Source organism: Battus philenor, unplaced genomic scaffold (genome assembly GCF_028537555.1).
Source record: "Battus philenor isolate CCGP_79_NKW_IND1 unplaced genomic scaffold, ilBatPhil1.0.hap1 SCAF_21, whole genome shotgun sequence".
Taxonomy (NCBI): domain Eukaryota; kingdom Metazoa; phylum Arthropoda; class Insecta; order Lepidoptera; family Papilionidae; genus Battus; species Battus philenor.
The window spans coordinates 2073661-2101052 of NW_027181684.1; the positions used below are offsets into that span (position 1 = coordinate 2073661).

General features: G+C 34.4%; 1 protein-coding gene across 1 annotated transcript; it reads left to right on the forward strand.

Annotated features, from left to right (window-relative positions):
* Window positions 1-4541: 4541 nt before the first annotated feature.
* Window positions 4542-27392, forward strand: LOC137923383 (cytochrome P450 6B1-like). The gene is made up of 9 exons (XM_068766625.1): window positions 4542-4833; window positions 12010-12208; window positions 14907-15215; window positions 15866-15984; window positions 16341-16448; window positions 22837-23052; window positions 24081-24220; window positions 26363-26471; window positions 27223-27392. Exons 1-9 carry the CDS (start codon window positions 4542-4544, stop codon window positions 27390-27392), a joined length of 1662 nt encoding a protein of 553 aa, XP_068622726.1.

Below are 27392 nucleotides of genomic sequence, written 5' to 3' on the forward strand. Positions count from 1 at the left end.
CGCAGAGGAAGCTGCTGCCCATCTTCTGGAAACTTGTTTGTGAGCAGTAACAATCCTATATAATTAATATACAAAATGTGAATTATATACAATTTTATCCCGGGAATCGAATTCGCGACCTACGATCTAATGCTTACATAGTTAGGGCTAGCTATCCATTGCTAAACTTGAATCCCTTATCGATTTTTAATAGGTTCAGTTAATATGATGTTTGTTAGTAAACGGCGACGAAAACTAAAGGTTCATCACAAATTAAAAGTGATAAAAATTTAAAAACGATGAATCGTTCAGTTCACAATTTTAAAAATCATTCGTACATTAAAAGAAGACATGAAGCTCTCCGCCATTAAGCTGGATATTCATGCGGCAGCAGAGAGGATGTGTGAGATATATCTTCTTCCACCAAATCATGGATTGCTAGAAGATTTGTTAGAAGAGAGATTTGTGGGAGTTAGATGTCAGTATCAGGTGAAGACAACGCGAAGTAAGGTGTATTGGGTTCCCGTGCATCTTTTCTTGGCAGAAGAAGGTGTAAATATTTAAATACATGATGACGGAACAACAATTTTAATCGATGTAAGACCGGAATATCTATATTATACACCGTAAATTTGTCTACGCCTTTTTAAGATCTTCAAAAGATGCTGGATACATGAAATCTATGGCGGAAGCTTCTACGGTTAAAATGATAATGGTGATGAAAGACGAATAGGCAGAATCATTTCGACCAAATAAAATAAAATGGCGAAAATAAAGACGATTCAGTAGTACTTAATTAAACAAAGTCCTCTAAAAGTAAAGAAGCGAAGCAACTGAAGTTCTAAAAGACAACAAATGTATCCTGTTTAAGAATTTAAAGTCATTAGGAAGTGTTTAAATAACAAAACGGCTAACGAGACGGAAAGGGTACAAACATGGCGCAAGCCAAGACATCGCAAACGTAAAAGGATGAAGTTTGGGCTTTCATAAATGTTTATTGAATTAGAAAACTAAGAGAAGGATTTTAAGGAATTAATTATTAAATAAGTATAAGCAAGTTGTAGTAGTGGTTGGATTTATTTCCCGATAAGCCTCCGCTTTGTATACACTATACAGAATGGAAGGTTATAGCTGTAAAAGTTTTAAACGGGTGAAGTTATAGCTTATTTATCAAAAAAAAGCTTTGAAATGTTTACTATACTAATACATCACTTTGCGTCGTGGTTACGTTCCAAAGAACACGACGCAAATTGAAACGCCGCAAAGTGAATTAAGATTTTCTATAGCAAACCATGTAAAGATCTAAGATAGGTTTCAGGGTTACGAAAATGATACTTTTCAAAAAGAAAATCCAACAAAGTAAACATTTAAAAAACAAAAATAATAAAACTCTGCCAATAAACAAACTGGAAAAATATTTACGTGTTTTGTTACCAGAAACAACACGTAAAAATTTATATAGATTTATTATTCCCTTTTTTTTTAAAAAAAACACAACACACTACGTTACAACACACTACGTTATTGAAACTGAACTCTAAAATAAGCTAAACAAAGTGAAAATAAAACAGTATTATAATTGCGTTGTTTTTAGTTAGAAATTCCAATCCAAAAATCCAAAATCCCCGAGTTTTGATGGCATGGCGCAATTAGAAACAAGTGTTGCCATCTTTGAAAAGAAAATTGCAAAAAAAAAATAAAGATTCGAACCCAAAACAACGCAACTTCGAAAATCTAACGACGCACAGTGAAAATTAGTACTAATTAAGCAGCGACGCAACTTCGAAAAAAACGCAAAACGTACCAAAGCAAACCGAGGTATTGGTGGTATATCTATTAAAATTATATAAAGTGATCACTTTGAAATATATTTCTTTTTCTATCAATATATGAAATAAAACCTCTGTTATTCTCCAAAAATTTTACAAACGCTTTTGCTTACTAAACTATTGAAAAGTTATTTATCATCTCAGAAACCATTGATTTTTGGATTTTATTCACTCGTTGGTTTTAGCCAAAAGACGTGACTCCAAGGCACAAGCCAAGAGTCGTCATAATGACCGGTATAGTCTACTGGGTCATGGTCGTCGCCCTAGACCAGAGTTCCCCAAATTTTTTTGTGTCGTAGACCCCTTACCATGTTTTTCCGTGTTGGGTAGACCCCCTACTTACCTGATATTGATTTCCTGTAAATTTCTTACTGTATTGAAGTTTAGTGTTAAAAACTTAAAGTAAAAACACATGTCAATTTAATAATCCTACAACTTACACAATTTTATAAACATATACAATATTTTTTTTTATTTCATAGGTACTTTTATAAATAATGTAAATGTTTTGATATTATAAGATAGTATGATGTAAGTAAATAGGTACTATCAGTGTATGTGTTGAGATCCACTACCTTGGACCCCCATTTTCATTTCATGGACCCACAAATTTTTTTTCGCTGACGTAGACCCCTTACAGGTTATCATAGACCCCTAGGGGTCGATATAGACCACTTTGGGAATCACTGGCCTAGATGATACTATTGTAAAAGAGTGTTTCACACTTTTACAATAGTGTCATCATCATTTTCAGCGTTACATGAGTTCGACTATCACAAATTTTCAATACAAGATGACATAATCTGGCTATATGTAACACTATAAGTAACTTGAATGAAATTCTTACTATATTATTATTACACCCCTTGCAGGTTGTCATAGACCCCTAGGGGTCGATATAGACCACTTTGGGAATCACTGCCCTAGACCATTTCAGCTTCAACACACGTCAGTTGCAAGAGCGATGTGCTCCGCTTATTGCCACTTTACACGAACTATTCTTCGGTGATTTGTTTCTTTATAAGTTGTACCATATACCATAAATCTGTATTATTAAACTTTATTAACCCTTTACTTGGCAGATTTTTTTAATATTACATTTATATTCATACCACTTGACTTTTAAGACCCAAGGATGCCAACAGAAAAAACTGAACAAGCGTTCGAAAATTAAGAAATTACCTAAACATTCGCAAACAAATGATTATTTTGCGTTCAAAATTGATGCCACTATTTTTTTTTAATTCTCATGTATCTCGGGTTAATAGATGTGTTGTTGTGGAGTTACTTCCTGATTCTTCTCTAATAAATAAAATATATTATAAAGATAAATAGATAATTAGTTGACGATCAAAAACATTTCTGTTAAAAGTTCCAATGTCGAATAAATGAATTTTTTATCTTTATCAATCAACAGCAAATGGTCTACAAAATTAATATAAGGTTTTGTACATATAGAATCACCTGTATAGCGAAGCCTCTTCTGTATTCTGGGTCACTCTGGAATCGAAATGGTAGTTCAAGTCTATTCTGGATATCTCGACGGATGGTTGAGTGACTTGTCAAATTAGTTATCTGCATCGGTAAAAATAGCTATATCTTTTGTCACTATGCTGATGAAGCTTTAATATTTGACGTTATTATGTTTTTTTTTATGGCCCCCGCTATTGGGGGCCTCTCGTACCCCTATCTTTGGTGGGACAGGGACTTTACGGGCAATTTATTTTTTCACATAGTTATTTATTATTTCCATTCTCTCCTTTCGTTCTTCACATATTCTTTCAATCTATTCTTTCATGCCACATTTCTGCTATCTTTCTCTTTTACTCTTTTTTTTTTCCTCCCTCATTACATGTTACATTTTATCTTTATTTCTTTTCGTTTACATTTTTATCACATTTTATATCACGTTTTGAGTTACATTTTATCACATTTTTTCTTATTGTCTATTTAAAATTTTTCTTATTTTCTTTAATTTTTTATTTTTTTGTATCACTTTTTTAATTATTTCCTTGCAGTATGAGAGGAATTCTTTCCTAGTATCCTTTCCGCCTATCAGGGAGGCTATTGACTCCTCCCTGATTTTAACGCCAGACGTTATTATGTTTTATTTCTATACTTATGTTAAATATTGGATTATTTTTTATTTTAATATTGTGTAATTTATGTATGACCGCATGTATGGCGGCATTCGAATTTTTTAGAACATTGACAGTGGCGGCATTCATTCGCTAAGGGTTAAATAAGGAGGTGCATAGGAATTATTAATTGTTATAACGTCTAATTGTGTACTTTTTTTTCAATAAATGAAAGGAAAAAAGAAAATAGATGTTTAGTTTGGTAAATACTATAAGAATTTTGTTCGTACGCTAATGTAGGTGAAATAATTACAAAATCATCATCTGAGTGATATCGTGATGTCTCACATTCGCGGACTCTGACTTTCTCTGTTACAGCATCGAGTTGCGCAGGCGCTCGTTCGGCATTCGGCACTCAAGCCGGTAAACGCGCGCTCATAACACTGGTGGACTGGACCATCCTCATTCCAATTTAAAAATTCTACCAAGTGCGACCCTGTATTGTGATATGTGAAATTATATAAATATAATTATGCTATACTATAGAAGCTATAGTGTTGTATTTAATTTAGTTTAATCAATTATTTAATTCTGAACAAATCGATGGATAAATAATTTTTAATTTCAAAATGATAAATTGGTGATTGTTTCAAAAATGTTCGGATTTAAACGCTCTATGGTCAAGATCGTCCTCTTTCTTATATTCGCCACTCAATTTTGCACCTTTGGTTATGTGATTTTATGGTATATTTTCGTTGGATCGTTGCTATTCTCATTGGTTTTGACTGTACTCACGTATGACCATGACTATTGGCATCAAAGAGGAGTATTCTCCCCTCCGGCTTGGCCGCTGGTCGGCCATATACCAACTGTGGTGGCTTTTAAGGAACAAGGAGGGATGTGCTTTAAGAGGATCTATGATACGTACAAGAATAGGAGGTTTTTGGGTAAGTACATTCAATTATTATTATGTCCCCCCCAAAGATCGCTACCTCGACTTATTTTGCGCTGCTCGAATTCAGTGACTTCCTGCAACTTTGACATCATCGTTACACCTAAGGTTCTATCATCGCTTATATCAGCTCATATATTTTCGAATATAACAACTGTATCATATATTTTCGAATATAAATGAATATATTTATAATGTAACATAAAATAAGTTTTGATATAAGGAATAGAAATAAAAAATATAAATAACAAAAATATAAGAGCAAATAATTAGCAATGTATATATACAGTAATTTATAATACTCAGTAAAAAGCTTGTTTTAATTTCCCGTTTTATTTTCTCCTAATAATTTTAAAAATGATGTTTATGGTGATGACGATGGTCATTAATAGGTAAAATATGATTTAGATCACTTTTAAAACTGCCTGTGATTTCTGTTTATATGTACTACTGAGCTGGTGACAAAATCAACAGTTGCTCATTACAAAAACAATTTTATAAAGAGCGCACGACAATAATCAGTTTTTTGAATGCGCATCAACTACATTTAGTTCACACATTAACATCACTATAGTATTCTTTGATAGAATAATATACTTTTTTGAATATTGGTTTTAAATCTCTCCAGTGACAGATCTGAAATTGACAGTGGAATTTTATTGTACATACGTATAATTTGTGCCAGAAACGATTTATTTAATATTTGAAGACGAATATCAGACGAGTCAAATGTATGGTCAAAAATCAATTAAAATAATTAATTTTGTATCAATGTCACTTGAAACTAGAGTCAGATTGAACTTGACTGTAATGACAACCTTTAACATAAAGTTACGCGGGTAATAAACGGTATCTGATACAAGGATAACCCGCAACAACATCAGACGGGTTCACTTTGTTGTCAAATTCACAACACCCTTTATATAGAAATAGATCATCACTAATAAATTTATTATACTGTAACAATTTTTTACAAAAGTTTTTTTTTTAAATAAATTTCTTCAATTTATTGCATGATGATTCATGCATGATTGTGTATTTGAGTTTGCGTATATTTTAGTTTTTAAAATGAAATACATTTTCGTTATGAGTATTGGTTTGTAAGGTGGAACATTTTTTAATACTTTCACTGTTAAGCAATAATATTATAATTTAATATGCTATTTATGCTTTATGCAACATTGTATTTTATATATTTGAAGAACCGGAAAGTAATGTTTCTGTCGACATATTTTACAGAAAAACCGATTGATTTATTACCGCTCCGGCATGATTTGTATACTAGATGGCAAAAGGTTGTTGATAACGAAAGTAATATTGTTGATTAAAAATAAAAACTTGTTAAAAATGTAGTCGTGTGAATTTAACTTAGGAAAGCGACATTACTTTCCAGTCCACCTGATATTTATTTATTTACATACACTTTTTAATTTAAATATTAAAAGGAATAAATTAAAATATTAGATAACATATATTGAATTGTATAAGTGTGAAAATTTTAAAGTTTTTATATCTATTTTTAATCACACTATATAAAGTGATCACAATGAAATGGGTTAAATAATTTTTTTTATTGGAATGCGACAGCTTAATATATCCTGGCAGAAAAATCATTATTTAATGTTTTGGAAACCATTGAACGACCATGAAATATATGCTTCCAGGGGAAATCCTATCTGTGAGAGACTTTGGAATCCTTATCATCCTTACAACCCATAGAGCCTCTCCCCCCTGGAAGGCTCCTGAGGATATCTAAAAATGGATAAACCATAATCGTCACGCTTGGCAAGGGGGTTGGCAAACGTAGTATTACATATTGTGGTATTACAGAACGCAGACCTATGATCGCAATTTTACGTCTTCTATCGTTGGGCTACCACTACTCTATAAAACCACATACAATACTAGCTATAAACAATCTCCCAATTGCTAACGCGAAAGTCCCTACTGACAATACGCTTAAAGCGAAGATGGAAGTATCGTCTCGTTGAGAGACGACTTACTTCGAGTAAACCTTAAAGTAAAACAGAACACTGCCTTGATAAACGTTGCCACAACGAACCACTTATGAGATGTCCGACTGTGGGAACTCTTACATAAGTAAGAAAAGGTCCAATATTTAGCCACTTCCTCACATGCAGCGGTAGTCTTGCAACAAAGTGCACCGCCCGCCAGCCCGCTGATAAATGCGCATGCAGCAAACAATGCGAATTACACAACTACCACCGTTAAATCACTCAACACGTGTTTCACTCCTCCACGGGGCATCTTCAGGAGTTATGTTACACCGATTAGTGCCAAACACAGAGTCTAGTGTTTGTCAACTCTCTACCTACTGCACTACTACCGCTGTATGTGCAGAAGTGGCTAAATATTGGTCCTTTTCTTACTTAGGATGGACTTCCGCAAGGTCACGCCTGATTACATTAAACAAAAAACTCTTACATAATTAGTCATGTAATTCTGTAAATACAAGCATTCTCTTAAAGAAAAAATAAACCATAAATGATATTAAAAATAAAAAGAGTAAAGTCAATTATCTGTATCATTGAATAAACAAAATAAAAAGTGTATACAAAAATTGTAAATAAATAAAGGAAATATATGCTGCGAAATAAGAATCAATGTAATTAGGCATGTAGACGAGGAAAGAAACGCGTGAAAGAAATTAAGAATGTGAAGGATGAAAGATTTTGTCTAGAATGTGAGGAAAAGAGAGAAAGAATTTAAGAGGAAAGAAAAGAGAAAGAGTTATAAAAAAACTTACACCCGCATTGTAGCGTCCCTGCAGCAAACAAAGCAGAAAGAATGAGAAATAAAAAACAGAGTTCCGTATCCAACAGTGATTTCGGTTCAAATAACTCAAAAGTGTTTTATTTCAGTTACGATAGCGAAAACTTTTATGACTTCGAAAGTTTTAGTTCCTAATTCTAAGACTTGTAAAACTAAAGAGTTCTTCAAACATGCTGTGTTTCATTTAGTGTGAATGTATTCAATGAACTAACACAGATATCGTTTTTTTTGACTGGATGCGGTAACCTAAACTAGGTTGTACGTAACATTACAGCTTCGGTCTCAACTGCGCAATGGTTGTATGAGACAATATATTTTTTGATGATTTTTATGGAATTAAAATTCGAAGTATATTCACCAATACCTCACTTTGCGTCGTGGTAACGTTCAAAAAAAAGTGAATAAAGATTTTCTATAGCAAACCATGTAAAGATCGAAGATAGGTTCCAGGGTTACGAAAATACTACTTTTTAAAAAGAAAATTGAACAAAGTAAACATTCAAAAACGAACGAAAATAATACAATATTATATTTACTATATTTTTGTAACCAGAAATATCACTTAAAAATTAATATAAATTGGTTATCCTCTTTTAAAAAAAAACACACCACTACATTACAATACACTACATTACAACACACTACGTAACTGGACTATTAAAATTAGCAAAACAAAGTTAAAATAAAACTGTATTCAAATTGCGTTGATTTTTAGTTAGAAAAGAGAATCTCCGAGTTTTGATGGCATGGCACAATTAGAAACAAAAGTGTTGCCATCTTTTATAAAAAAAAAAAAAATTTCAAAAAAACCAACCACGAACCTAAAACAAGGCAACCTCGAAAATCTAATGACGCACAGTGAAAATTAGTACTAATTAAGCAGCGACAAAACGACGTAAAGCGAGGTATTGGTGTATACATTCTATGAGTTGCCTAATTATTTATCTTTACTGTGTTTAAGGTTTTCGGTTTGCTTTTGAACCTTACGAAAAGCTTACAAGCTTCAAAGTAGTTCGTAAGGTTCAAAAGCTCTGTAGAGCAAAAAGCCATACCGAGCCGTTGATAGTTTATTTTTCAAAAGTTTAAATTTTCGCGCTGCTCTATATGTATAAAAACGTATAAATAAAAGTGTTTAAAAATACAGAAATTATTTCATTTATTTATATACACTTTAAGATGAGAATGTAGAATAATACATCTAGAAGGATATGTAACTAAAAATAAATCGTAGATATTAAACAAAAGTTGGTAACTTATATAGAGATGATACAACCGACGGTCTTATCGCACAAGGCGATCTCTACCAGACAACCTTTGGATTGGAAATGAGAGACATGGACAAAATGGCGGTTTGGGTGTAAATAATAAGATTTGTACTTTTATTTATATGTGTCTAGTAATTATATTTATCGAAACATATAAACAAAACTACAACACATGTGACGTTGTTGACGGTTCAACATATAGGCGCTTACAGCAAGGTCTCCCTAGAGATATCTATGGCCGATATACTATAAACGCCATGCTTGGCAGCCGGTTGGCAACCGCAGTGTTGTATTATGGCACACTAAAGGCGCTGCTGGCATGTATCTGGAAAATTATAAGCAGTGACAATCCTATATAATTATTGCACAATTTGTGAATTATGTAAGATTCTCTCCCGGGATTGGAACCCGCGACCTATTATCGCAAGCCTTGTACCGCTAGGCTACCAACACCCATTAACTCAAAACATGAGTGTTTAATTTTAACTATTTTTTTGGTTTAAATAATGATGACAACACTTTTCAGAAACTCTTACATATGTTTGTAATTTAATACTGATCGGTGTTACTTCTTCTTTTTCTTCGTCGCTTCCTCATGAGTCAAGGTCGTGGCCAAGCACGTCAGTATTTGCTACCATCTTTTTCTAGACTGTTCTATTTTGAGAAAGTTTTTAGGAACCGTATATGATGGTGTTTCAAGCTTTTGAAATTGCGGCATTTAATTGAGTAAGTAAACATCCTATGGTTAATTTACATTGCCGTTAACTATAAACTTCTGTATATTGTCCGAGATCAGTATTTGGATTTCATGAAATTTAAAGTGGAATAAATTGATTCACATAATAACGTCGTTACGTGTATCGAAATAATTCGACAAATAATCGAAAAACAATCCTTCAAAGAGTTGCATGCGGCTCGGAAAGCGCATGTTTACGCTCCTGCTATAGATTATAATAATGTGAATTTATTAATAAAACGTAAATTCTCTATTTACTCTTCCAAATCAATTTTATCTCCTTCAAAGTAATCCCCGTCTGATCAAACGAGATTTTGGCCACGCTTTCCCCAATCCTCTAAACAGTTGGAAATAGTCTTTTTCTGGTGTAGCCTTAAAAACTTTGTTTGATTCTCTTTTATCTCCTCAGAGTGTCAAATTGGCGTCCTCGCAATGGCTTTTTGAGTTTGCTGAATATCAAGCGAAGTCGGTGGTTGCGGATCGACATGTGTCGAGTTTTTGTAGCTTTACCAAAAAAATTAGCGATTTTGTTTGAAGGCATTTGTGACACAAAACACCTTTCAAAAAAGTTTGCTTTGAGCCAAATGATATTGCAAATTTTAATAAACAGACGCTTGAAAAATGTTACAGAGAGTTCTACCAAGTTAAGAAAAAAAAATTACCTGCCTTCCTAAAGCCCGGGAGTTTTATATTACAATTTTATCTCACTTTTTTATCACAGTGCTACATAAAAAACAAAATCACAGGCAGCTTTTAAAGTGACCTAAATCATAAATTACCTAATGGTTGCAAACCTATCTTAGGCGTCATTTTTAAAATTATTAAGATAAAAAACTAGAAAAATAAATCAAAAACACGTGCAAATCGAAGATAATTAAATATTTGGACTAAGATACGCTTGGCAAATGCTATAGACTGTTCTACCAAATTGGAAAAACAATTTTCCATCATCTTAACGCTAGGTAGTTTTATATCACCCTTATTTCATCTCAATTTTTGATCAAAGAGTAGATCTTCGCTTGTTTACTACATTTTACAGTTGTACTGATGCTTTCGGAGTATCGAATACGCTGCCAGTAAGGAACGCAAACAAAGAGAATACACGAGAAATACACCCGTTTCGCACAATTATAAAAAAATGACATACATTTTCAAATAGCTCGACAAAAATTTAATAAGCTGAGAATGGGAATATACCGTCTCGATCATCGCACACTTTTTACGAATATTTAAATGGTTGGAAATTTTAGAATTTACTATTTTTTTATAGTTTTATTTGGCATGATTTAGGTAACTATGATAAATAATTACATATTCCTAATTTAAACTAATCGGAGTATTTAAAATATGTCTACGTTTTGTCAGACATTTCTTATCAAGACGAAAATTATGGATTTTTGATTTTTGTATTTTCGTCTTAAATTACAAGAATTATATATTAGAATAGTTAGTTGCAATCATCATCTTTATGTCAGCGTTTGCGCCGGTCTCACGCTGCCCACATCTAGCAACTTCCCGTGATCTTAATTATGTCGACGGGATATCGTGATCACCACTCGAAACCTTTTGGCCCATCTGCCATCATTTGCACGAGCTATATGCCTCACCCACTACCACCTCGGATGGGCAATTCTTTGAGCAACGTCGGTGGTTTTTCTTCCTCTGTGAAGTTCATAATTTCTAATTCAGCAACTGCTCTTTGGGTGACCTCGAGCTTTCATATTAGGCCTGTCTAAGCGACCATGTCTCGGATCCGCATGTCATCATTGGCAACACATTGGTCAAAGACCTTAGTCTTCTAATATTGCGGTATTGTCACTGTACCGTCCGGCGACACCACAGTGGTGTCGTACGCATAAATTGGTCAACGGCCGGCGACACCACAGTAGTGTCACGCGAAAAATACTATCGCTGAGTTCTGTTGCTGTTAAATTCTGTTGGTGTTTTGTTTAGGTAACAATAGGTTACACACGACTAAGTTTTTTGTTTTTATAAGTGCTTGTTCCCCTTCGTCGTGGCAGACGAAATAGACGACACGATTATTAATGACGAATGCGCGGACGTCTTGTGTGACGTTCCGGACGATTTGGCCGATTCGGAAGAAGACATCGGAGATGAAAAAAGTGAAAGTGGAGCAGAATCGTCGAATATGCGAGTAATTAAAACATCATCATCTTCATTTTAGCCCTAGAATGTCCACTGTAGGATATAGGACTTTCATTTCTCTAATAAGACCGGTTGGAAAATATGACTTCTGCGCTTTTTTGATATCCTTAACAAGGTAACTATTTCACCTTGTGGGTAGACATCTAACGCTGCACATGCCTGAATTTAATATAATTATTAATAATTAAGTCAATTAAATGATTAATTCCAGGATGCCATCAGTTCTTCCAGCGCACCCTGGTAGTGTGCGATCCAGAGCTGATCAAGAGGATTTGCGTGAACGACTTCCATTATTTTACGGATCGCGGGTTTTTTTTCAACAAGGAGGTGGATCCTCTCGCTGGGTCGGTCCTCTTTTTAAGAGGGAACGAGTGGAAACGGCTCCGAGCAAAAATATCTCCTATATTTTCGTAAGTAATTCAATATATTTTCTAGTTAAAAGTCGCGTCAGGTGCTTCACAAACGCATGCCGTAGACCGTTCAATTTAATTAAAGATTATTAGCTATTATCACATCAAAAACCATACGTAGCTCATAGTGAAATGCTTAAAGATATTGCTAAATATTTTTTTATATATTTTGGTAAGAGTATTTTCATATTGAGTGGTCTCTGGCGTCCCAATTGCGAATACATGAGTTTCCCATAAATCAACGTCACGTCGACGATCTGAAAAGGAATAAAAAAGTTTAAATATTTTAGAAGTTCTCACCATTTCTTCTTCTTTAAAACAATAATTAATTTTAATATTTATTAATACGAATTTAGTAAATTTATTATTTCTGAAAAAATTCACCACAAATGAACTAGACATTTACCCTTTTAAAACGTTTACACCAATAGCCTTGTATTATTTAAAACAAGATGGCGTCCTAAATTTAAAACCATAAACTGAAGCTCACAGATTAAATATTAATAATTGAACAAATTTTAATATGAAAGTTAACGAATTATGAGAAGTAAAGGCGGTATTTTAATCAAGTTAATCTTACATAATTCGCTTTGAGAAATTCATGGATTTGTGAAGTTTGACTTATCTTTGTTAGTTCGACGTGGGCCGGAGTAATTATGTAAGTGGACGGAGAAAAGAAAAAAAATGTAAAAATGAAATTTAAAATATCAAAAGGTGATGTAATTCAAATGATGCTAAACGAAAAACGATATCAGAAATAATAAATGACGTAACGCGTAAAACGCAATTTCGAAATTAGAATTATTATTTTAAAATGTTTTTTTTTTAATATCTATGTTCGGATAGTCGCTGTAACATAGCTAGCTAGCTTTTTGGTTAATACAGCTTATATTACATAAGGATATAACTTAAAACTAATTGACGACAAAGGTTGTATAGTAATGTAATCACTAACAATTTTAGTTGAGATCTAGAGTCCTTTTACCGAAGGTTGTTGGGGTAAGAAAGGTTCTTGATTTGGGACAGCGGACTAGTAGACCCAGCTTAGGAAGACCCCCCACTGGGTGTACTAATGATAGAGTCAAGGTCACGGGAACTAGCTGAACGCTGGTAGCCCTATATCGGTCAAATTAGTGATATTTGTAGGAAGCCTATCCCATGCAGTGACCTCATATCAGCTGACTCTCTCATCTTTGCATCATTTGTACTGCAAGACGCTATTGGCTTGTCGTATTCCAATAGAAACAATCAATTATTGATACATATTTTAGAGTAATAACTTTATACAGAATGTTTAAAAATAGACGAAAAAGCATTATAGATCTTCGATAGTAAATGAATTATTGTAAACCTTTAAAACTACACCTATAATCACTCTGTATTAACATATACATTTAACTTGGTATAGAGTTTTATTATTGCATTATTCTTGATGGTATAAATGAATTTTAACGTTCACCGAGACCATCACCTCTTGATATAATTTATTTACTGTCTAATTTACTTTATTATCCATTTATGATCACCTGTGATGATCACTTGTAAAGTTCGTTCGTTCGAGATATATTTCAGAAGATTTCGGTTTAAATATATGAATGGTAAGTAAGAAAAGGGCCAATATTTAGCCACAACTGCCACCGTGGCAGTTGTTAAATTCGCATTGTTTGCCGCATACGCATTTATCAGCGGGGTGGCGGGCGGTGCACTTTGTTGCACGACTACCACTGCATGTGCGGAAGTGGCTAAATATTGGTTCTTTTCTTACTTAGGATGAACTTCTGCAAAGTAACGCCTGATTCCATTAAATATGAATGGTAATTATAATCAAAATGTGCATCCTTGTATGGGACCCTTTAACTAAAAGCGAGGAGGGTTGGAAACACACTCTGATCTTAAAGGCAACATTAACAAATCCATAAAGGTTTTTTGTGGTTACTTTCACAACACCATTAATAGAGTTGTATTGAAATTTAGTCCCATGCTTTATAATGTCTTATAAAGTGCTTTAGATAACAAAAGAATTTATTTACAAATTTTTGTTTAGTAAACTTTTAAAATTTTTTTACGTGACGATAAATAAATAGTATAGCACAGGTTGTCCAGCGGTAGAGAACTGGAACTTGAAATCGTAGGTCGCGGGTTCAATTCACATTTTGTGCATTAATCATATAAGATTATCACTGTTCACAAATAAGTTTCTAGAGGATGGGCGGCGTCGTCTGCGTACCATAATATATTGCTATCGTTTAGCGTGGCGAATTTGGTATCTCCCTCTCTCTCTCTCTCTCTATATATATAAATATATATATCTTTCTATATATCTTTGGAGAGAATATATATATATATCTTTGGAGGAGAATTATATCTCGCAGTGGATGTATATGGGCTATAATGATAGAGATATTACATGCGGTTGTATTCAGGTGGTTTTCAGGTTCAATAAACAGTTGCCTACAAATAGATATTAATTTAAGTTTAAAGAAAGTTATAACAAAGTTTTTTTCTTATTTTTAGTGTTAATTTTTATAATATAAAAACATACGATGACTGCGTATCTTATTTTTCTTTACTTTTTCATGTGTTTTTCACGTATAGTAAATATGTGAGAAATTAACTATGCAGTCGTAGATTACGATATAGATCTCAAGCAAAACGAAGGAGGGAAAGACATTTTTTACAAACATTTTTTGGTTTTCAGTCCTAATAAATTAAGAGGAATGTTTCCACTCATAGAAGACACAGCTAAGGAGTTCGTTCTTCGTGTTAAAAATTTATTAGAAAATACCAAAAATTCAACCAAAAACAGTAATGATAAAATAGATAATGGGATTGTAAATGAAGTGAAAACTGTTGTGGACTCAGAGAAGCTTGTAGGTGGGTTTACAGCGGACGCTATAGTGCCGTGTGCGTTTGGAGTGAAGAGCAGTGTTATGGATAACTCCAACGACCCATTTGCGGTCGCGCTGCAAGCTTTTTATGAAATGAGCCTGTTCAACATATTTGAGAAGTGAGTATCAGTTTTTGGTCGACATACATCATTATCCCCACGTTGCATATCCTTCTGAACTACTCTAACTCCATTATCGTCAGAGGAGTTTACATCGATACGGAACCTGCCGGTGTCTGCGTAGTTTTCCTCTGTCATTACCTCCGGTTGTTCTTCCACAAAGAGAGAACTAAGAAGAGACATTGGATCGTTCTTGCAGCAGCTGCTTTAGCAACTGCAAAAAAACAGAAGAAGCAAGTTTTATGCAGTATGCAGGCTTCCTATTCCTCCCTTTATTTTTAAAGCACTCTAATTCTTAAATAGTTATTGTAAATAGAATTTAAGCTAACGAGAATTTAAGATACCACTGTATTCGTTTGATTTTGCTCCGTGCGACTTCTGTATATTCAGCTAACTTAAAAGGTATATGCGTGGACGCCGTTCAGAACTAAGGAGAAAAAAAAACTTATCGAAGAAGATCTTGAAGGTATAGAAACTATTCCGATTGTTGCGAAGACTGAACACATTTATGGTGCCAACGATTGTACATACATTGTAAAATAAAGCACGTATTAATTTCTCTTTGTTCCGAGTCACATTATTTCATAAATATATAGTTAACAAATAAGAGGAAGTAATCCTCTTATATTTCTATACTTCGAATGTTTCAGGACCATGCGTCAGTTCTGGCCGGCATTCGTGCTGTTCTTCCGTATGAGAATCATACCAAAGAAGACGCACGACTTCTTCTATAACATTGTTACCAGCGTGCTGCGATCTAGGGAGAATGGTTTGGTCTTTTCATATACTTATTTCTTATTATTTATTATATAATTAACCACATTAAATCATTTCAAGTGATGATTGTGTACGTTATAAGAATAATCGCAACTGAGTCCAATTTGATACAAGTTACAATCAGATCCAACTCAACTGTAAGATATTTTTCAACTTAAATCTACAAGAGATCCAAAATCAATCTGAGAACAGCCTATAAAGTCGAATTGCGAATACGGGAATACTTACGTATATACATATAGCTATATATATAAATATTTACGTGGGAAAGGAGGAAAAGGTATCATGTATGGCGTATGTAGATTTAAGGTTTATAGATTTGATCTAATTTGCAAATTATATTCGCAGGTGTACAAGAGAAACGAGGAGACTTCATTGACATGATGATGGCGCTACGAAACGACGAGAAAAACAATAACCTGGTAAAAACGGACCCGGAGAACGACGTTGAAATTAGTAAGTAGTTCATATTGACATAGATTTCAAGTCTGAAATTAAACAATGCAATTTGTAATTTATAGTGTCTCTGTGTCGCACTAATCGGTGTAACATTACTCCTGAAGATGCCCCGTGGAGGGGTAAACACGTGTTGAGTGATTAAACAGCGGTAGCTGTGTAATTCGAATTGTTTGCCGCATGCGCATTTATCAGCGGGCTGGCGGGTGGTGAACTTTATTGCACGACTACTGCTGCATAGCTGAAGTAGCTATATATCAGTCCTTTTCTTAATTTATAGTGATTAAGAGAGATGTAAAGTGGTTATGCATTAGATCAAACTGGCATAGGCCAGTAACTTGACAAGTTGAAGTATAAGTAGACAGGCTATTTAGCGAGAAGAACAGATTAACACCAGGGTGTTAAGGCTCTGTAGTGAAGGCTTCGGACGGCGTAGCATATAATATTCGCCCTCCTTTTACAGATTTCAAATAGCACTGTTTTTTAATGACCGCCTGGACCTCTGGTTCCTTTTTTTTTAAACTATGACAGGGATTTTCGTGTCAAAAATTTTCTTTTTAAGTTATTTTACTATATCTCCTCTCAGCATTCATAATTCTTATACACATCGCCTACTTTTCCTTCGTCGCATTATTTTAGTATCATATTTAAATAAGACCGTTTTGTATCCAACGTTTCCAGAGGACTTTTATAAGGTCGTGTGTTTACATTGTGGTTGGACGTCCAGCACTGTTGTGGGAATAACACAAGAATGACTTAATACTATTGACCTATATATGTATTTAATAATATCATATATCATATATATGTTATACACGTATGTATGTATGTTTAAGTATGTATGTCTATGTATGTCTTTGTATGTTTATGTATGTTTATGTTCATTTGTTTGTGAATATGTCTTTTTTGTGCACGTAATCTACCCTTAATTAGTATTTTTAACTTTTCCATACTATGGTTGTCTGTAAGAGATTGCCTTGTGTGATAAGACCGCCCATTGTACTTTTTTGTATATTATTGTAAAACTTATTAAATCTATCTTAACGTGTACAATAAAGAATATTAAATAAAAATAAATAAATAAATATATATATATATATCGCGATATAATTCCAAAAAATAAAAACAAAAGAATATCTCTAGTAAAGCAGGCATTGAATAGAAATTGCTAAATATACTCCAGCTCTCTGCTCGTATATAATTGACATTAGAGGCAATACGTTTTGATAAAAAGAAATCACAAATTTTCCACGAAGCGTTCGTGTATGGCCCTTATATTTGTCCTTAGTAATAAAGATGTCGACGTTGCCTAAAAGCATTTTGTTCATCCCATCAATTTGCAATGTTATACTCCAGTTCGCATCATGAAACTGCACAGGGCGTTTAGGATCCACTCCTAATCGGGATTATTATGGAAGTAATTTTATAAAGTGGTCCCCAGTGAAAACGTATCCCGGTCGCTGCGTGGCTAAAGTTAAAATATCGGACCGTGATAAGGGAAAAATTAAACTTTCAAACTTACGACCAACACGTTTCGTTCTATCTTAAACCGCCATCTTTTATCTGCGTAAATTATTGCACGGAGATAAACGAATTAAAATGCTTGTCTACCAAATTGAGGCAAAACTAATTTTGTTAACAAACTGCGTAAGGGGATCGAGTTTAACATTTAACTTAATGGAATCGAAAAGTTGAATGAATTGTCAACAAAAGTCGCCAAGAATTTGTGTAAACGCCATCTATTGTCAAAAACAAACATTAATGACAACAAATATACTTCGACTTGTATTCTAATTTTACTCGATAATTGTTTAAGGTTATATTATTTTCTTAACTGGTAAATGACTTTATATATAGTTTTTTAGTTCATCTGAATAAATGTGTACGACTTTTCTTATCTTACTTCTAATTTTTTTAATAAAAAGAATATATAAAACCAATCGTGTTATAACTATGCTTCCAAGCCAAGAAGATATCGTTTTAATTAGATTTTGGATATATTTTAGTTTTCTTACATAATGAACTTTGTTAAGGCGCCTGGGAAATATAAATAGCAACAATTTGTCTAAACACAAAAATGTATTTATTTTAAAAAAGGTATATAATAATGTATATAAATTAAATATATACTGCTAGGTAGCCAATAACTAGGCTATATACAGATTAAAAAAAATTATAATACAGTTGCGTTGTAATGTTAACAACCCAAACCTATCATAAGCATATTGTGCTTTTTATTAATATATATAAAAATAAGTAGTAAATGAATTTAGACGAAGTTGTATTGAACTCTCTAAGCAATGTTCGGGAAATTATGAAACATCTTCTCGTTCGATATACGTCATTGATATATACAAAAGTTTTCGACCAATGTTTGTTATCAGTTTCGACTTACGGTGCTTTACGGTGCGGTCTCTCACTTTAGCTTTCATTGTAAACCTCACAGTTACTCAACTAGTTAGGTACAGGGATATGTTTGGAATTGTTAGAAGAGATCGAATGAATGAGGAGGGAGCCTATCAAATCTCGCTGGCGCCTTGAGGTTCCGCAGTGGAGACCGCAGACCGGCAAGCGCGGCATGAGACTTCGTAGACAGATGAACTAGATAAGGTCGCCCGGAGAAGGCCGGTTCTATTGGATGTCTCTGATGAATGTCCAACGGTGGATGCTCTGCCAATTATATAATAACGATGAATTAAAAATGAATTTGTTTTATATACTACATTTTAATATAACTTGATTCCGAATTCAAATACGAAATTTTCAACGCACGAACATATCTCCAATAAAATTCATTTAACTCGAGAATATCCGTCTAGTGTTAATAAAGAGTATTACATATGTGAATTTTTAATAGGGCTGTGAAAAATTTTTATTTTCAATTCTTTATAAAGTTCGTTCCGTAAAACAGAGTTTATAAATCGGGTCATAAGGCGAAGTCAGCAAAATTAAAACATGTCACATATTTTGTAAATTTTTAGCACTTATATTAAGGTTTGTGTTATTTTTTATGAAAACTAGGCCAAAGTGATATAATTTTAAATCTGTTGTTAACAGAAAAGTTTTTGACAGTTATGTGAAACTGAAACTGAAATAAAAAAGTCAGTTTGTAGCGTTCATTTAAAAACGCTTCGTATAGCTGGCCATTACGACTACAATACTTTTTTTAAATAATTAATGCGCGTTCTAACTTGAATTCGAACGACGATTTGAATTTGAATTCCTCCGGTAATGTTACCATTGTCTTTACACTTGGTTTCATTTCGAGGAGCAAATACGTGCGCGGGTGATGGTTTTCAACCACCCGCTAAACGCGTTTAGGTTTATATTTTGAATTATAGAAAGAATGTCACAGAGTATATAAAAATCTTTTATGATTTCAATGACAATATTTATAATTACAAATCACACTATTCCATTGTATGAGTCAAAATGGTTTGTATCCTTTCTTTGATACAAGGCAGGCAAAAATAATATTACCTGCCTTCTATCAGAGAAAGGAACCTATAATGGTTAAGTCAACTATTCTTGTTATTTATAACAAAGAATCATTTATTTTACAACTTCTTTACACCGTGAGAAGAATAACAGAACAGCCTAATTATTGAAATTAGAACCAGTGTGAGCCTACCTATGATGTAATAACAGCCTACAATTTAAAATTAGACCTACGAGGGTTTTAAACGAACGTTCATTAAAATCCTGCACATCACTCGATTTTTTACATGTTTTTTTTTTAGGAGTTTATTCATTTGAGTCATGCGGTAGAGGATTGAGACTACGATTCTGAGTCGCGGTTTTGATTCCCGAGATATAGCCTTAGACAAAAATGTAATTTACACTCTGTGCATTATAAGTTTTTAAAGGATGGACAGCGGCGTCCTCTGCATACCATAATACCACACTGCGATCGCCAACCCGCTTGCCAAGTGTGGCGATTACGGTATATCCTTCTATAGATATTATTGTTGGAGGCTTGTGCCTGGCATTGGGCATCTATAGGCTGAAACGACAACATGTTTTTAGAGCATGAGTAGCGGTAGATATCTGTGTAATTTAATACCACACTGTGATCGCCAACCCTTCTGCCAAGCGTGGCGATGGTTGTATATCCTCCCATAGATGTCTTTAGGTCTATGCACTGCAGTGAGAGTTTATAGGTTGGAAGGATGATAAGGTTTCTAAAGTGTTAAGTCCTGAAAATGATCCACAACAAACTCAGACTTGTTTTTCTCTGGGATCACTTTCATATTCATAACATAATAAACATTTATGTAAAAGAAAATTTAAGATTATGTTTCATTACTTATTATATATGTCAGTAAATTATCAACAAAATGAAATAAAGAGCATATCAAAAAGTCAAGCGAAAGCGTGTTGGATTCCTCACGATTTTTCTCTTCCACCGTTTATGAGAGTTTATGTAATATAATACACTCAAACTGTTTTTGCACGGTGGATAGGGATCGCACGAAAGAAAACAAATATAACAGCACCTAAAAAAGTGTCATAGACAATAACTTAAAACATTACGTTTTTTTACGTAGGTTTACTAAGAATTGCTTTACTTATAACAATTGCCCTTGTAGCCTGATAATATGCGAACATTCTTGTGAACTAGTTCCATGTCACTTACATCACTCGAAGATACTAGCTTGCACCCATTAAGAGTTGATTTTTCTTCAGTTACTACTTTTCACTAGATGCTTGTATACCTTTCAGCAACATAATATACAAGATAATATCTACTAATGTTTATATATATAACTATGTCAATTATAATCGAATTTATTATAAATTTTAACATAACGCACAAGAAAGGCTGCATTTTGTGTGTATACAAAATTATCTAAAATTATTAAATAAAAAAATATTTTTTTGTAAACTGGCAACCCTAAACGACGGAATGTAATTTTCGGGTTCCCTTTAATCCTACTGTAATCGCATCGAGCGGTCGCTTCGGCCGAGTGTATTTGTAATTTGCCAAAGGAATTACGCCTTTATTACAATTATATAGAGTAGTCCTCTTTTACAGTGTACGGTAGAAATTTTTGCATATTTAAAACCGACAGATGTTCACGGTGTGATATTCCCCGATTAGCGTTACAAATGATACTATGTTACCTTTCATATCTTTCCCCTTTTAACATTTTTTTTTCAGGATAATCTTTACTTTGAGTCTGGTAGTCATTTATTCATAGAAGCCTGTAGAAAGGATTTATAAAATGATTTATCTATGCGATCGGTAAGAAGATTTGTAGAACGAAAGTAACTGAAATATCCCACAGTTAGTTGGCCATAAAGCGCGGAGAACCAGTGGTCGCTGATGTCTTAATCTGGAGGTACATGAGGGACCTTCTACGGCTAAAATAATGATGATGGTTGTGGTGAAACATATATTTAAATTTTTTTAATGGAATCAGGCGTTATTTTGCGGAAGTCCATCCTAAGTAAGAAAAAAACCAATATTTAGCCACTTTCGTACATGCAGTGGTAGTCGTGCAACAAAATGACTCCGTGTTTGGCACTAATCGGTGTAACATAACTCCTGAAGATGCTCCGTGGAGGGGTGAAACACGTGTTGAATGATTTAACGGTGGTAGTTGTGTAATTCGCATTGTTTGCTGCATGCGTATTTATCAGCGGGCTGGCGGGCGGTGCACTTTGTTGCACGACTACCACTGCATGTGCGGAAGTGGCTAAATATTGATCCTTTTCTTACATATTTAAATTATCATGCAGTAACTATAAAACCTTCATAAACAAACATTCTCAAAGTCCACTACAATGAACTTAACATGAAGTGGTTACATATTATGGCTTCCTCTGCCGCCTGTACGCAGTAGTGCTTTCTGTAGGTGATTACGGGGAATCCCCTAAATTCTGACAACTACCATACATTACAGTGGAGTCCCACGTGAGGAACATTTTCCCGCACCAGAGAGTAGAGGAATATGAAATCAAAATTAATTTTTTTATATATTTAATGTTCTTTATTGTACATATTAGGATACATTTAAATAGTTTCATAATAATATACAAAAAAGTACAAAGGGCGGTCTTATCACACAAGGCAATCTCTTACAGACAACAATAGAATGGAAAACGTAGAAGTACTAATAGTGGGTTGTTGACGTGTACAAAACATACATATTTACAGACAAACGAACATAAATATATACAGACATACATACATATGTATATAACATATATATTTATAACACTTAAGATATAATAGATATTATAAATATAATAAATAAAAACATCTGATTTCGGCGGCACTTGCCACAGAAAGAAATAGAGGTAAAAAGAAATGTATTAACAGATAGATAATCATAGGTAATAATAAAATAATAATGTTTTATTGACCAAATTAAAAATTTTCCAGCGGACATGGTGATATCGGCGAATGCTTTTATAATATTCCTCGGCGGCTTCGAAACCACCTCGTCCACGTTGGCGTTTCTCTTCCTGGAGCTGGCTGCGCATCCCGATGTCCAGGAGAAGATGAGGATGGAGATTATTGATGTCATGAATAAGTACAATTGGAATATGAGTTACGAGGTGCTTCAAGAACTTACTTACGTGGAGATGGTTATTCATGGTACTATATTTTGGTTTATATATAGAATAAAATTACCAATTATTACTTCTAAGTCAGATGGATCGAATTAGGAACTAGGATATCAGTAGTTGAAAGGAATTAACTGAAATAGCAGATTGGCAAGTTGAAGGCTACATAGCTTCAGAGGAAAGTTCTGCGCACGACGTCCGTCTATAAGGTAGATAGAGGACCTTGTTATGGTTGTTAAAACCGAATCCAGTGGACTACCTATGGCTGAAATAATGATGATCAAAGATATATCCCAACCTAAACATATATTAAATGATCTCACCAATGGTAGTTCACAGAGTAGAGCGTAAAAAATCTTTACATATAAATAGAATCGTAGTATCTGTTCGCAATAATAAAATAAGCTTTTTTTACTATACGAATGAAGGGTGGTCGTCAGTACAGTTCCATAATAGATAATTCGATGTAAAGAAAACACTTGCCAGATGCTTATAATATAATATCACAGAACAAGAAATCTCAATCTGAGTTACAAGTTTCCTTTGTTGAACAGCGGTTGAAGCGACACGTCTGCTCGGTAGCGCGGCGCGTCAGAGAGAGAGCGAGTTGTACCGAGTGTAAGAAGGGGCATGCAAAACAGATGCGTTCATAGATAATAAATTTGGGTGCGTTCTAATGAACGCCACACATATATCTATATTAATAAATAAAATTGGAGTGTCTGTTTGTAATATTAAAATAACCGCTTTTAACTATACATATGAAAATATATACGGTACGTATATCAAAATAACATTGTTATTTTGGTCTGTTTGTTCCGGCTAACCTCTGAAATGGCTGGATCGATTTTGACAGGACTAATACTGGCAGGTACCTGATGTTATAAGGACTAAATAATTTAACGAAAAAAAATAAAATAATATTCTTTTTTTTGTTAGATTCCATGCGGATGAAATCGCGGGCACAGCTTGTAAATATTATTCGCGTATAATTCTAGTCTTCTTGTGAATTTGTTCCATTTTTTAATATTTTATTGTTACTGATATTTCTGTTTTCAGAGACGCTGCGGCTGTACCCGCCGTTTCCGAGCATCCAACGTATGTGCACAAAGGACTACACCATACCAGGCACCGAAATCCTGGTGGAGAAGGGTACCATAATCCTGTTCCCAACACTGGGCATACAGCGAGATGAGCAGGTATCTTTCCTTTGTAATGTTTAGTAACCTATTCCAGTTTTATTTACCTATATAAATGTAATCCTTTATCATTCATAATTTATTCCTGTCGTATTATGTCGCCAAGATGGGGCAGAGGGCGTCCAAAGTACGTTTCCATCCCGAACGGTCTTGAGCCTCGCGCTTTACTCCGCTCTATGTCATTCCAACTGCCTTCACTTCTGCAGTGATCGTCCGCCGCCGGGTTTGCTTTGGGCGGCCACATCTTCGCTTTTCTCGAGGATTTCATTCTAGGGCTTGCCTCGGTATGTGATCAGGGTACTTTCGGAGCGTGTGGCCTATAGTTCGACTTGCGGCGTTCGATCTGCTGGTAGATCGGGATCTCACCGCAGCGTTTCCAGAGGTCTACGTTAGAGATTTTCTCAGGCCAGTATATACCGAGAATACGTCGAAGACAGTTGTTAACGAAGACTTGGAGCCGACGCGTGATATTCTTGGTGACCTTCCACGTCTCGCATTCATGTAGCAACACGGTTTTCACATTGGGCGGGAATATTTTGAGCTTAACTATCCTAGTCAGTTTCCGTGATTGCCATACAGAACGGAGCCGTGCGAAGCCTGCTTTTCCCTTGGAGATTCTCGAAGTGGTGTCCTCTTACCGAGGTAGTATTTAGTCTATTTAAAAAAAACAAAGGTTTTTTTTAACAAATTTAAGACAAATGAAATTATTTTCATAAAGAAATATAACAAAATTTATGCTGTAATTTGCAACCACGAGCCTGTAGATACAGCATGGCACAGTTCCCCCACTAGGTGGATCGACGACATAGTAAAGATAGCAGGAAGTCGCTGTGGCAATCTTTGTGGCAGGCCTTGCAGTGGGCGTCCATCGGCTGAAAAGAAACAGAAGCAGAAATAAAAGAAGAATTCTATATCTATTACATTACACTACCCTACTTATTCAAATAATTATAGGTTACATAGTTTTTTTCAGATTTGCTTTACTTAATTATTTACCTTTTAATTATAGTTATATACAGCCTATTCATTACAAGTTTTCTTTTTTATGTTTTTATTATTTCCTATCTTTATAATTCGTTTACATAATTTTATGTAATATTTAAAAATTTATTCCTTTTTCTTGTGTGCACGCGGCGTATATGAAAAATAGGTGGCATTTAGCACACATTTCTCAAGCTATTAAATGTAACAGGGTTGTGTGAACCTGGTGTAAGTGAAGCTATTGCGTTTTGTGCTTCAATCTCGCACCTACTTTTTTTTTTTGTTTCGGTGGGGGGAAATCTTCCGGTATTCAAGATACCCTGCCTCTGGGGGGAGGACAGGGGTATGTGGGATTCCTACCCACTAAAACCCCCCTTGGTGGTCACCCTCTGCGCTAAACGGGGGACCGCGGTATCTCCCGGTCAGGGATCGCCACGCGGTCTTCCCCCGCGCCGTGCTATTTTTCGATAGCCCGCCCCGGGGTATGCGTGGATACGCTACCCCCGAAACCCTCGTGGTCGCACCAACTTACTGCAACTCTTCGTTGCGTGTACTCAACGTTGTGTTCACCCGTGTTGATATGTTTACGTGGTCATTGTTACCAGAGATGCCTTTACTTTTACTTAGTAATATTTTTAATGTACTTATCTTTAATGTATTGTAATACAATTGCTTATTCTAATATATATTTAGTGTAGCATGTTAATTACAATCCTAGCGTTCATTACTATTATCATCTCATCAATATTCTCATCATTATGATGGGCTAATTATTTAATAATTAGTATTGTGTGAAATAAATAAATTTCGTCTTTCTTACGATGACTTTGAATTTAGAGGTTTCTAATTTAATAAAGGCTAAATATAGTTTTTATAGCTCCTTTTTTTGGAGCCTTTCATTCATCCCTAGATGGCATAGGCACTGTATACGCTTATTTTTTTTAATTTTGCTTTCTTGTTTCATACTACACAATCTCTTTCATTCTCTGTCTTTTTTGTTCTGTCATTTTTTTTTCTCATCTTACGAAGGTTGGCAATCATTAGAGCAATTTTAATTTTTGACAACACTGGTGTAAGTTTTTCAGCCAGGATACTAGTCTTTTAGCTATACTTCGCTTTCAATACAATGTCTTTGGCTAAATATAATTTAAATCGTTGCAGTTTTTCGAGGATGCTGCATCATTTATTCCAGAGAGATGGGCTGAAGGAGTTCCGGTTCCTCTGCCCGGGGTCTACATGCCGTTTGGTGATGGCCCAAGATATTGCATTGGTGAGTACCTATACTACCAAGATTGTGGATAAGCAATTCCCTTTTTATTCATTATGTTTTTGTTTACATTGAATCATTTACACTTATGTGAGTAATAAGAGATATACCAGAAGAACTCAATTTGATAGAAATTAAAATCACATTGAACTCTAGAGATGGATAGCTCGCGAGCAACAGACAATAAAGATATATATATCTTTGCAAAAGATATAATCACTCTCTAGCTGGCAGTTGTTCCAATTGTATCTCTTTATCTTTACACTTAAGATTCAATTTTCGTAATGAGTTATAACTTATTCAAAGTTAGAGAGAAAGAGATAGGCTTATAAAGCAATTTACATGTAACAGAGAGAGATGGATGCGTTTTGTATTAAAAATGAAAACTACGGATTTTCGGAACGACAACAGCGCGGGCGTTTAGCTTTTTTATCCTTCATGATTGACATAAAATGCTTAATAAGAAGCAAATGTAACATTTTTGGTTGCATTTGTCCACTAATTCGCGAAAGATGATTTGTTTTGTACATTAAATTCTTACTTTTGTGCACTTTGTTGCACGACTACTACTGCATGTGCGGAAGTAGCTAAATATTGGTCCTTTTCTTACTTTGGCGATTTATATAATTAATACACACAGTGTCAATTATTTAAGTTGTCTCAGAGTCGAACCCGCGAAGAAGTCTCAGTCCTCTACCAGTGGGCTACCATTGCACGTTATTCACGTATAAAATATTATCAATTCTTCTTTCAGGTAAACGTTTTGCGATGATACAGATGAAGTGTTGTCTTGTGAAGTTCTTGCAGTGTGTGAGGATCAGTCCAGGGCCAGGGATCAATCGCAATGGACCATTCGAAGCTGACCCTCGTTCTCCTCTGACGTTGCATCCCGCTGACTCTCGGGTCACGTTGAGTTTGTTATGA

Coding starts and splice junctions, on each gene's coding strand:
- LOC137923383 (XM_068766625.1), top strand. CDS start 4,542: ATGTTCGGATTTAAACGCTCTATGGTCAAGATCGTCCTCTTTCTTATA. Junction 4,834..12,009: donor CAAGAATAGGAGGTTTTTGG/GTAAGTACATTC, acceptor GATTAATTCCAG/GATGCCATCAGTTCTTCCAG. Junction 12,209..14,906: donor AAAATATCTCCTATATTTTC/GTAAGTAATTCA, acceptor TTTGGTTTTCAG/TCCTAATAAATTAAGAGGAA.